Below are 13,203 nucleotides of genomic sequence, written 5' to 3'. Positions count from 1 at the left end.
GATGAAGGTAGCATACTTGGAAAATTGGTCTACTACCACCATGATGGTTGCATGATTTCCGACCTTGGGTAATCCTGTGATGAAATTCAGGGAAATGCTTTCCCAAGGTCTCTGTGGGACAGGTAGCGGCTCCAAGAGTCCCGCTTGTGCTGAGTGATCTGACTTGTCCTTTGGGAATGCTTGACAAGTCTTCATACAATGAGGGGCGACATGAGCTGTTGGATCCCGATGATGTGATGTTTGTTTGATGATGTTGAGGGCAGCCAGAACCGTAGGTTCAGGTCTGTTGGTTCCCTCTTTTAACTGTATGGCCGTGATGTTTCCAGCGGCCATCTTGATGGGTATGCACGGTATGGTGCGGGGTTTGGCCCCGTTGTCTCCCATCATTAGGAGCATGTTGGCATATGGTACCGGGATGGTGTTGGTTTGCCTGAGGAATTCCAATCCCACTATTAGTTCGAAGTCATCGATGATAGCTATGCGTAGGTCGAATATTCCTTTGTATGGTAAGCTTCATTGGCACTTCTTGGGCTATTCCACTCACTGGCTGAGATGGAGAGTTGATAGCCTTGACACGACCCTTGCATTTTTGCACTGCTAGACCGAGGCGTTGCACCTGAGTTGAGGCCAGGTAGTTCTGGCTAGCACCCGTGTCTATCAATGCCCGAATAGGTCTGCCGTTTACTTTCATGTCAACGAACATTAAGGTCCTCTTTTGTGATGTGGGAGGCCCCTCGTCCGCCTTTCCTTTCCCTTTCTTGTCGATTGGGAATGCGTTCTTCTTGGGGTTGCCGGCACTGGTTCCCGCCAAGGTATCATGAATGGAGCCAACAAATGCGTTGAAGGCACCTACTTGATCGGGGCCGTCTGAGTCGTCGGTATCTGACTCGTTTTAAACAATCTGTTGAGCATTGATCTGTGTATCGGGACATTGATTGTTCCAATGTTCCCCACCGCAATGACGGCATTCTGATGGGGGCTTTCTCCCCTGATTTTTGTTGACTGATGCAACACTGTTGCTGCTTGAGGAAGGAGTCTTAGATTTGGATGTACCTCGATCTCCTCCGTTTCTGTTGGGGCCACCGTTGCTAGGTTGGCTCCTATTGTATCCCCCTCGGACAGGCGGCTGGGGCCTATCATTTTGAGTTTCCAACTGATAATCCCCAAGGCACTCTGCAGCTTGAATGGCCTTGGGCAAGGTATCTACCCATTGTCCTTGCAGTTCCATACGAGCATGAGGTTTCAAACCTTCTATGAATGCGAACAGTTTGCCTTTGTCCCCCATATCCCGTATGTTTAGCATGAGTGCGGAGAATTCACGCACGTAGTCACGCACCAACCTGGTGTGGCAGAGTTCACGCAACTTTCTCCGTGCATTGTATTCCACGTTTTCGGGGAAGAACTGCAGGCGTATGGCGGCCTTCAGTTCTGCCCATGTCTGGAGAGTATCTTCACCGGCCCTGATGGCTTCGTATTTGACTCGCCACCAGAGTTTTGCATCGCCTTGAAGATACATGGCAGCAGTTGCTACCTTCTTGGATTCCTCCAACTGTCCAACGGCATCGAAGTATTGTTCGATGTCGAAGATGAAGTTTTCCACTTCTTTAGCATCCCGGGCTCCGTTGTATGGCTTGGGCTCCGAAATTTTTAACTTTTGTGGCATGGGGGCAATGTTCATGGCACCCTGATATGGTTTTCACCTCCTTTGAGCAGGCTTTGAAGGGCAGCATTGACAACATTGAGCTGGCCTGTCAAGTTGTCTATGGTTTGCTGCATGACGGTCAGCCAGTCTGCCTCTAGTTCCGATGGGCTAAATCCTCGGCATGCTCCTGTTGGAGGTCCTCGAATTTGCCATGAATTTTGGTAGCCTCGACGGCAGCCGTTTCCCGGTCTTCCTCAGAGTCGTGACTGATGTTTGCTATGTCAATTTCTGTCTGCCGCATTCTGCGGTCCAGGTCATCTAACCTTTGCACTAAGCTGGTTTTTAGATCAGGCAACGTATCCACGATGGGCCGTAATGCGTCAACCGTCTCTTCTAGGGTCGTGATACTATCCCCGTAATTCACCATGGTCAGAAATGGTGATGATGATGGCAATGAGTTCCCTCGTCCGATGTCGAGCCTAGGCTCTTATACCAACTGATACGCGACGCCTTCCTGAAGTTCCTTGGAAGGGCGACGTAAGGCTAAGCAACCGATGTCAGTGCGGTTGCTATGCGCCAACTGAGGTCCTCGTCATACGCTAGACTAGATTGTCAGTGCCGTACGGAAAAACCAATATCGTGAGCAATTGAGCAGTGGAAAATAAGCAATTGATGATGAAAGCTGATGATTGTATTGATGATGATGAAAGCTATTACAAGATGCAATGCGGTGTCGGGGGGGAGAGACACCAGTACAGAGAATTGTTTGAATGTTTGAATGCTTTGGTCCCCCTTAATAATGCTTAAAAAAAATAAACCAAAGTTACATGAGTTGACCTAAGAAAGTTGTAGAAGCACACTGAAAATGAATGAAGTAAAACTATTCTATAATTACAATGAAAAGGACTTAGTCTTCTATGGAAGCAAGTCCGATGGCAGCAACTTTGTCTTGAGCATCAGGGTCTGCGCGCGCATTGTTGTTGGCGCGCGCGGAACTATTTGGATATGCCAGCGGCTGGGCGCTGGTGCTTGGCATTGGGTCTACGCGCGGGGCACTGTCTGTGTGTGCGGCGCTATTGGCAAACATGATGGTTTGTGCGCGCGGCATTGTCGGTGCGCGCTGCACTGATGGCATTGGCCAGCCGCTGGCACTGATTATCGGCGGGGCGACAGAGGCGCATGCGCGCTTGTCACTTGGCGCTGCCGAGACTACGGGGCCGACCGTGGCGCTAGGCGTTGGGAGGCTTGCCGGGACACTACGGGGCATGTCCAAGGAGTCATGGGTCGATGATGGAAAGCAGCCCATGACATAACACACGAAAAATCTCTGACAAATTGATGCTACACACTATTCCAAGTTAAATAATATTTTATTTTCCGTCTAACGTTATTCTCATTGCTGCCTTCGGAAGTCTTCTCCCGCAACTAAGCTATCTGCTATTTTATCTCGATTTTCGATACTAAGTCTTGCATTTTATTTAATTCACATATCATTTTTGGGATCAAATCGATTCGCTTGTCTATAAACCACGCCATAAATTCAACTATATCGTTTTACCGGTAAATAATATTCATTTTTTCTGGAGCTCGTTTTTTGGTTTAGAATAATACAGAAACATATGTTTGCTAACTATTAAAGCTGATTAAAAAATGTGATTCACTTTAATGTCAAATTTTATATGTTCCTAAGCTAAGTTATTGCATGATTTTCTTACTTTGGGCAGATTTTTTCTTTTACAGCTTGTTTGGATGGTCGTTATCTATTGTATTGTATTGTATCGTATTGTTACTTTAAATACGATGTTTGTTTTGGTCGTTACTTAAATTTTATTATATCGTATCGTTAAATCCGTCGTTACGTAACGACAAAATATGTCACTTTATGTAACGACCGATTTGGTGTGGTTACGTCGTTATCTTGTCTTTTTCTCTCATATCACCCTTCATTATTATTAAATAATTTTATTTTATCATTTACCCTACCTTTTTATATAATAAATTTATCCTGTATCGTAGTTTTTCTTTATAATATTGTAAATTTATTCTTCGTATTGCTGGTGCATGATATCATGAAACAACGGCAAACGATACGATCTATCCAAACATTGTATTCATCAAACGATACAGTACAATACGTTACATTATAAAACGATGTGTAACAACCGTCCAAACAAGCTGTTAGTATCATATAGGTACGAGTCACGTAAATTGAATGATAAGATTTTTAATATGTAACGCGAAAGAGATTATATAACAAATGATATTTCGTTTGAATTATGCAATATTATTATTGATAATAAAATTCTAAAAATAGAAAAGAAAAAGAGGGAAAGATGCACCCAACTGACCCAAGTCAATAGCAGGAGTTACACTTTTACTATATTTAGCTCCCTTCTTATGGTTGATGTTTGGGAAACCAACCAATTTTGCTTGATTTTTACACAAATATTTGATCAGTTCCTCACTTTTTGTGGAGTTACTTGCATAGCAAGAGATTTATTATATGGATACGATTCAATATGTCAATTATTACATAACTTAGTAGTATTACTAGATAATCAATGAAAAATGTTACAAAATTCTTTGCTCTTTGGAGGTACCTTCACTGCAGATAAAAATGTATTAGAGTGTATATGTTACAATTTTTTAAGATCATGAGCTAACACAAAAGTAAGAAAACGACTTTTACAATATTAATATTGTTTGATAATTATCTCAAATTTGAAACAATTATAGATAGAATTATATGCTACAAAATCAATGGTACTATCATTTCAAGATAGGAACTACGGGATTTCAACATCAAATCATGCAAACTTGTTTTATTTATGATTTCAATTCTGCTGATGTTTGAAACCTAACCTTCCAAACAAGAGGACTGTGACTCATCTAACATTCCTTATAGCCAACTTTCCCAAAATAAAAATATTAAGAATTGTTTGCATTGTATGGTGTTTTGACGGCACAAATTAATCAGTGACTAATTCCAGTTTATCAGTGTGAATGACAGCATTAAATGGACAATTGCTCGCACAAAATATGAAGTATCTTACAGGGACTGAACCTTCTAACTGTAACAGGTTCAATTTTGTATTTACCTAATAGGAAACAAGATTTTTTTTCTCGAAAGTCTAATTATTGTGACACTATTAAAGTGAAAGTTAACTAATTCGTCAGTTCATCTATTTCATCAAAGTACAAGAGGAAATGAGTATCTTTTGATTTTTCTCATTGTGACACCAAAGGAGACTGCACCAACACATTGAGACAGAACATTCTTAGATTTGAAGCCTTCTGATCCCTATTCTCCCTCTTACTAGAATATATACATGATCGATGAAAAAAATATCAAAATATATATCACCACAGAATACATTCCAAATTACAATCAGCAATATATATTCCACCAGAGTTAAGCCGAGAGTCAATGGTGTATCATTATACTACATAATCAGTTTCACAAAACGTCGAAATCTGAATAGGTTACATGAGCCCAATTCGAAAAGTAAACTCTTTCCACGTTTCTCAAGCAAGAGTTTAAGCAAACTTACAACCTGAATAACTTCTGGCAATTGGAACAGATACAACATTGCAAGCACAAGATCAATGTCAAAACATGAATTCAAGCTTTACCTCTAGAGAATTAAGATCAAAGAATTGCACGTATGAGAACCAAAACAGAGAGCGAGAAAACAACAACCAAATCCCAGTAGATGTTGATCGAGTGATCCTCACTTCAAACAAGTTGGAAGTGTGAGCCCGTGACAAACGAAAGCCAAAATAACATATATTATCACAAGGAGAAGGAATATTAGTGCAACCCTGCAAAAAATCAAACATCATGTATAAGTATCCTGTCAAGATCACAAAGAAAGATAAGCAAAAATAAAAAGGAATATGCATTTCAAGAGAATGACTATAGTAATATGTATATCCAATCAGCCATATGCATTAGAACTACTTCACAAATCACACGCCATTGGAACAATCTCAAGATCCAAATTAAAGTAGCAAAAGATAGCAGCTAATTATGACAACAACTGGCACTAGCTATATTGAAATGTCAAAGAAGAATTTGTCACCAACTCTGAAGTCAACCATAGCAGCAAACAGACAAAACACAGTGGGATATATAACAAGGTGTGGATGTGTCATGCTAATAAAATACTAGACATTTTAACATACTTATGATAGGACTTCCCAAAACCATGAGGATTTACAACTCAGCAGGAGAACTATGAAAAGATATAAGAACGGGGTTTATTGACGTTTTAAAGAATATTTCTCTAGATTGATCCTTTGAGATGCATGCACTATCAGTTTCAAGTCATCTAGGTAGTCAGTAGCACTATAGCTTCCCCCATGTAATTAGGGATAGAGTGCATTTCCTTTTTCTTTTCTTTTCCTTTTTCTTAAAGGGAATTAAGTGCCTCAGACATGCAGCCCTAAATGTATGAAGTTGAGTTTAAACTCCTATCCAAGAAAAGAAATGACTCCATTTTAGAAAGAAAGAAAGAAAAAGACAAGGAAAGAAAGAAAGAAATAAAGAAAAGGAAAAGGACTCTTGTTTAAGCTGCTTACGTGAGCTTGACATTTCTCCACCACACAGTGCTTCTGAAGCGCCGAGCTTGCTTCCTGAATCGGAAAGTATTTCCTTGCATATTAGCAGTTTTATCAACCAGCAACTCCAGGCGATCACCTCTCTCCAGAACTTTATCAATATTTTCAATCATGACATTACGTACCTGTTACAAGCATGGGATATCCTCAAACTTTCAGTAAATGACAAAATAAGGCTGTTATCATATGATTGAATGCAATTTCTAGCATGTATGCAAAGATGTATGACATTACAAACATCATTTAAATCCATAAGTCACTACTACAATTGTATTATACTGATAGATAATCTGAGGGAATTGAAAAACTGCATATATACACCGTTTTTTTGGTCTATAACTCACTCCTCCTATCCCAATTTGTCTGGCATTGTTTGACTATAAAATAGAGTATAAAAAGCTAAGACTTCTAACAAATAAGCTAAATATGCATAAAATACCCAAAGTACCACTGTATCAAATAATTTGTTATCTATCCAACTCACAACAAGACATGTCAATGGTAAAATGAGAATGTCTAACTATTCAAAGGTGCCAATCTTTTTGGGATGGACAAAAAAGGAAAGAGTGTCAAAGAAATTGGGGTTGGAGAGTGCTAAGTTTTCCATGGTATTGATGAGGTACTACTACCAGTAATATTTTTATTGAGGCATTTAGAGGTAAGCAACTATATGCGCAGGTGCATCCCTCTTCAAATTGAGAAAAATGCAGATTTCAACACATCTGCTGATGTGCATTCATCTAGCACATTAGCTTCCTGAACAATATATGGGAACTGACCTGACTCATTTCACCCTTTAGCCTGTTTATTCTGTCTGCATTTGGATCACTAGAGTAATATTCAATTTGCTGGCTAAGGACCCTTGAGAATTCATCATTCATGGCATAAGCTTGTGCAGAGAGAACTGCCCGACCATAGGTCCTCACAAATCTTTGGTGAATTTCTTCAAGGAATGCAAAAGGGATTCTCCCTGTAAGGAGTTACAATACAGTAAAATATCCATAGAAGATGACAGTCTTCTGAGCCAACAGTCAAAAATATAAAGTTTGTCCTAGTGCAGTAATATTACAGTAGATCAGTCTGTGTAAGATTTAGAAAACTTCAATTTTTCAAAATCCATAATGTACCTTAAAAGACTGATTATTTAGTATTGAATAGAAATAGACCAGAATAGAGCGGAACAAAAACAGAAGATTCATATAGCTCCCAACTAATTTGGACTTGAGGCAGTTGATTCAATGACAAGATCAACTTCACAATTTGAAACGATTTAACCAAACTCAATTAGATGTCTGAATTCTGATGATCTTTAAATCGTTTTCTTAGAAAATAACAACCCGAAGTTAAAAATGCATAATCTAGAGAATGAGTACAATGCTGAAGTTCAAGACGTCCAGAGGGAGAACAAAGTAAATAATCTAACAGTATCTAACGTTGTTGGAAGCCAGTGAGTGAGGTAATGAGAAGGCCCAATAACTATAAACTACCACAGAATTCTTTATTAATCTCTAGTGCACACTACAGATTCCATACCAAAGGTTCTCCTCAACACTGTTTAATACTCCAACCAGTCGCAAAAAGAATGACATGATTGATCACACGAGCATTAGCATTTCTAATTTCCGTTGTAATTTTGGTACACGTTTCTTTTTTGAAATAAACTTAGATATTTAGAAACTACATATAAAATGTTATAAATCTAAAATTAGTTTAAAACATTTCAAAAGCATAGAAAAGAACTGTTTAATTCCCAAATACAATAGTTCCCTTTTATCTTATTTTAAAAGTTTTGTCAAGGTCTCAGTACAATCCAAATTCTAGCCAACAGAACGACTCTATATTTTGGTTTCGAATTTCCGGAAATAAATCCAAAATTAAAACATTCCTTGAATTTTAAAGTCAATTACACCCTGAAAACTGCAAGTTTTTTTTTGGTTGCCACTCTTTACTTTTTCATAATTAAATTGACCAAAAATAGGCACTTGAGAAGTATATAAAACATCAAATTCAATAATCCTAAGTTACTAAGCTCCAAAATCAAACATCACAACCTAAAAATATGAAGAAAAAAAAAGTTTTTTGTTTTAAAAAACACAACTTACTTCCGGCAACCTCATCGGCCATACAGAGAACAGTGAGTCCATCAGTGCGTTTAACATGGAAAATATAGCGATCCTGAGAATACGAAACATTAGAATCATTATTCCCTGGTATTTTCTCCAATATCTGCCTCGCAATTGCGCTTGCGTTTGTCGACGTAGCACTGTACTCCGCCAATACTACCGATCCCCTCGCTACCAGAGCATACAGAATCGCCATTTCTCCTTTTTCTCTATCTATTGCTCTTCCTCTGAATAATAGAAATAATTTGTGAAAAAATCTGTGTATGATTGTACTTGTATATATCTGATTGGATCAATCGCTATCAAAGAGTTGAAATTGGAAATAATTAAGATTAAAATGAATGAATTAACGTATTAAAAAGTAATGAGTGGGGTATATGTGTGTGTACAGGAGAAGAAGAGGAAGATGATTGATTGAAAGCTGGATCTTAGGCGGGGGAACATTGACCCACGCTTTTCTGTTGCCTTTTTGGGTTGTCAAATTAGCTTATGCATTGTGACTGAATTTAAAATTTGAAAGCCGTTTATCTACTACAATATTTTTTTAGTTGCATTCACATAGTGAATGAATCAAATAAAACATAACTTGTGGCTAATTACGTATAATTAGTAAAATTTGTCATCTTATATATAAGACTAAAAATATGGTATAACATGTTAAATAAATAGTCACAATACAAGTTCATGACACATATTGTCCCTTTTGACCCAACAGAAATACAATTTGTTCCTTGAGTTATGTATTCAGTTCAGAAATATGCATACCATGTGAAGTTGTAATTTGACTTATAAAAATTCTTCAGTTTAATCTATTATTATGTGAAATTCACATGACATGTTATGTTAACTCCTTTTTTTAAAAGTTTGTCAGCCTAAAGTCTCTCAATACTCTTTTTTATCCCTTTCGTTGGTTCGTCCTCCGTCACGAGCGTCATAAATATATACGAATTAATTTTTTTTCCCATTTTGTCGGCAGGCATTTTTGTATTTTCATATTTAAATGACCAATTACATTTTAAATTATATTGCAAGTTTCAAAATTAGTCTTTAAGAGTTTTTGTGCCATTTGGCTTTCCTCTATTGTTGTTCTTGCACGATGATATTTTAAAACATTCGGCCTGTTATTACTCGTACATGTGGGCAGACTTAACTAACTACTACGCTTCTTAATGCTATTCCGACACATTTCTATGTATATTCTTGTTTGTCTTTACTCTTTTTGTCATTATTTAGTGCTTGTTGATTTCGTAAAAACAAATTGGGTTTGAATTTGGACAAATAGAAATAGATATATAAAGAAAGGAAATTTCCTATTCGACATATCCCATATCTTGTGCACATTGATTATTCTGTTGGTTTCATATGGCTTAAAATGGGCCTAATACTAATATGAATTTGGTGACTTCACCCATTTTTAATTATTTTTATAGATAAATAAACCTAATTTTTTTTCTTATTTAATATCGAACATTTTTATCATGATTCGACCATACCTTAAACGAAATATCAAGCCCCAGAAGTGTTAAGGATGCACTAGCTTCATTATAACTCCTTTCTTTGGAAGGTGTGTTTCAAATCGTGAAAGAAAAGTTGTCTATCTTAACCAAAATTTGGAATCTTATGACAAAGGGTTACTTGTTCCACGTCAAACAAGGTTATGGTATAAAGAAACATTCGTAAAGTTAAAATGTGTAAAAAAAAATTAGGATAACTATAGGGTGCAATTTATGTTTTTTCTTTTTTCATCTATGTTATTGAACTTGTGACTGTGGCAATCAAACTTTATTTATGGAGTCAAAAAAGTAGTAAGTTGGAACAGTAACACACAACCCCTCCAAATTTTTGACTTCTTGGCTTAATTTTATATTTTGGTACCCGAGATAAGGGATAATTAATTTCGGGATTAAATTTGAGATGAATTTATCTCGTATTTGGTTGAGATAAAATGGTGGTATACCTAATTCCGGGATTAGTTATTCCGCGATTGTAGTGTTTTCTATCCCTATGGGAGGGTGATATAACTAATTTCAGGATAAATAATCCCGGAATAATTAATCATAAAATAGCTTGTTTCCCACTAAACGACCCTTAATTATTTTCACATATTCTAAGAACTTCATCACCCTCGTGTGGATTCGAATACACCTTGGGATAACTTTAAATACTTCGTGAAAGTTTTAAATTAGCCTAAAGAATAAATAAAATTTACCGAGCTTTACATAATCTTTGTAAATTGCAACTGTAACTTATATATTCCGCACAAAAACAAAGAAAGGAATATATTTTTTTCGACCAAAATCTCTCTGTTTTATTCACAAATCCAAGAGCCAAATGTAGACAATACCCTTCTCATGAAAGGGTTTATTCAGAAAATACCTACTTTTGGGAACTCTAGTTGATTTATCAAGATTCTCCAAGTAAGTTTAGCTTTCAAATCTCTGAATCCTAGTCCTTCCTTCGCTTTTGCTTCACATAAAACTATCCCATTTGTCAAAGTGAATGCATTTTAATTTCTGAGTTATGAAAGTGAACACTTTCACATTCTAAAATTATTTCTTCGCATATGCGCATTTCATCATTTTCTGTTTTATTGTATTTCACAGCATGGAAAAAGACGTTGGTTCATTACCAATTGACCAAATCATTGATCATATGTCCGCGATTTTTTAACATTTGCAAAACATAAAAAATGAAAGACTCGTCAAAAAAAAAGAAGTAAAATTTGGACCTCTACTAAATTTCATTCTGTTAAATAATAAAGGGTAGTTCAGTCATTTTACACTAGGTAGTTAGCTGTAAATGAAGTCAGCTTAGCCGTTATTAGTGAGTTAGTTATTATTCCTAACGTTAGTTAGTTAACACTATTTAAGCTTAACAGCTCTCATTTTGTAAAGATACAGAAGAATACTCAATACACTAACTCTCTCTCTCTATCTCTCTCTTCATCTATGTACTTCATCTTCTTCATAGCAACTCATATTTCTCCTTCTTATTGAATTACAACATGGTATCACAGCTTCACAAGCTTAGAAATTGAAGCTTGTAAATCGATCGAGTTTATACCAGTAACAAGATTCATAGCTGAATTCTGAAATTCAAGAAGTAATGGGGTCGATTGGAGAACAATTAGGGTTGAACTCTACAAATCTGGGCACATGGAAGCGTGTGACTCAATACTCTGGAAATCCAATTGCAGGTGTTGATTACAATCATCCATTGTTCTTGTCTCCAACCGATGTAAGTGGGATTCAAATCATTTCTTTTCAATTAACTGGTATCGAAAACTATTCCATCTGGAATAGGTCTATGAGAGTAGCATTACTAGGAAGAAACAAATTAGGCATGATTGATGGTACATGCAAGAAAGGAAAACTTTCCGGATATAATGGGAAATCATTAGAAAAGGGTCAATGCAATAGTGTTATCTTGGATAATAAACTCAGTTACTAAGGGCCTGCTAGGAGGAATTATGTATGCTTCAAGTGCCCAAGCTGTTTGGGAAGATCTATCGGAAAGATTTAATAAAGTTGATGGGTCAAGAACTATCACGACCCAAAATCAACCGTCGTGATGGCGCCTATCGTGGAACTAGGCCAGCCTCAACTCAACAACCCAATACCAGCTAATACCATAGCGGTACTTGATGAGTGTCCGCGCTCTTCCAAAATTACCCTTTAAATTGGAAAGGCTTATTTGCGGTAAACTAGTCGATCATCGGTGCAGTCAACGTTTCCGTGTCTTTCCCTCTCAAGTTGTCTACTTGAGAGTACCAGTCTAGACCCTTCTAGAAACCTCGCTCCAATATCAACTGTGTATGCATCATGTCAAACCTAGTATGTGTTAGAACATTGTCCGCGTGACAATCCACTAAGATAAGCCTTGTCCAAAACCCGATGGGATTTCCATAATCCCAATGGACACCATCACGTTATGTGCATTACTTGGAGAAAACATACCGGTATGTTGATCATTAATGTGTAAATAGTCAGATCCAGAGGAGGAAAGGGCTAACTCTATTTGTTTTGCAGAAAATGAGGCACGAAGTCCCCTAGTTCAGCATGGTTCAAAACATCCCACTTTTGCTGCTAGATTGGTGGAAGAACCTCTCACCTAGTGACCAAAATCATGTGAAAAGGGCCCTCAAAAATTTACCTTCCTTATTGGACATTCGGCCAAATAACGCCTTGATTGAGGCCGCCACTATGTTTTGGGATGAGAAAAGAGTTGTCTTTTGCTTTGGTAATGTAGAGATGACCCCTCTCTTAGAGAAAATAGGAGGCTTCGCTAGGCTGCCATGGGATATTCCGAGCTTATTAGTACCAGAAAATTGCACTCCCCGCGATTTTTTGAAAATGATGGGTTTCAAGAAAAATGATGAATTACTCTGTCTGAAGGAGTCATACATACCATTTGAATTCCTTTATGAACGTTATGGGCATAGCATGTCATATCACCTTCACCGTGATGAACTTGCCATTACTTCCTTAGGTTGGACACACCGCCAAGTTTTTGTGTTCATTGTCTGTTTCTTGGGGTTGCTGATATTTCTAATAAAAAGGGGGAGGATCCACACTCGCTTAACCACGGTCGCTAGGACTCTAATGGAAGGAATTGAAGGACAAACTTACACTATCATCCCCATGATCTTGGCCAAAATGTACCGAGCTCTAGATCGATGCAAGCAGGGGTATGGGCATTTCGAGGGCTGTAATCTGTTGCTACAGGTTTGGTTATTAGAACATTTCCAGAGAAGTGAATATCGTCAGGAACTTCGGCGACGATCATTGAATGACTACATAGCCTACCATCATCCAAAAA

At 37.6% G+C, this 13,203-nt stretch overlaps 1 protein-coding gene across 1 annotated transcript; it reads right to left on the bottom strand.

Annotated features, from left to right (window-relative positions):
- Positions 1-5,027: 5,027 nt before the first annotated feature.
- Positions 5,028-8,719, bottom strand: LOC107775789 (vesicle-associated membrane protein 711). Its single transcript, XM_016595569.2, has 4 exons — positions 8,365-8,719; positions 7,042-7,232; positions 6,224-6,387; positions 5,028-5,464 (listed from the first exon to the last, which is right to left on the bottom strand). The coding sequence occupies exons 1-4, from the start codon at positions 8,579-8,581 to the stop codon at positions 5,374-5,376; spliced, it is 663 nt and encodes a 220-aa protein (XP_016451055.1). The 5' UTR covers positions 8,582-8,719; the 3' UTR covers positions 5,028-5,373.
- Between the last annotated feature and the right edge of the window lie 4,484 nt (positions 8,720-13,203).

The sequence above is a fragment of the Nicotiana tabacum genome, chromosome 23 (assembly GCF_000715075.1).
Source record: "Nicotiana tabacum cultivar K326 chromosome 23, ASM71507v2, whole genome shotgun sequence".
Taxonomy (NCBI): domain Eukaryota; kingdom Viridiplantae; phylum Streptophyta; class Magnoliopsida; order Solanales; family Solanaceae; genus Nicotiana; species Nicotiana tabacum.
Note: the sequence above shows the minus strand (reverse complement) of the source record. Positions and strands in the feature narration are given on the sequence as shown.

Bases quoted from the DNA above. Each gene is read 5' to 3' on its own strand.
- LOC107775789 (XM_016595569.2), bottom strand. From the start codon at position 8,581: ATGGCGATTCTGTATGCTCTGGTAGCGAGGGGATCGGTAGTATTGGCG. The intron at 6,388-7,041 runs GTCAGTTCCCAT...TGCTTGTAACAG, and splicing joins TAAAGGGTGAAATGAGTCAG to GTACGTAATGTCATGATTGA. The intron at 5,465-6,223 runs GTAAGCAGCTTA...GATTTTTTGCAG, and splicing joins TGGAGAAATGTCAAGCTCAC to GGTTGCACTAATATTCCTTC.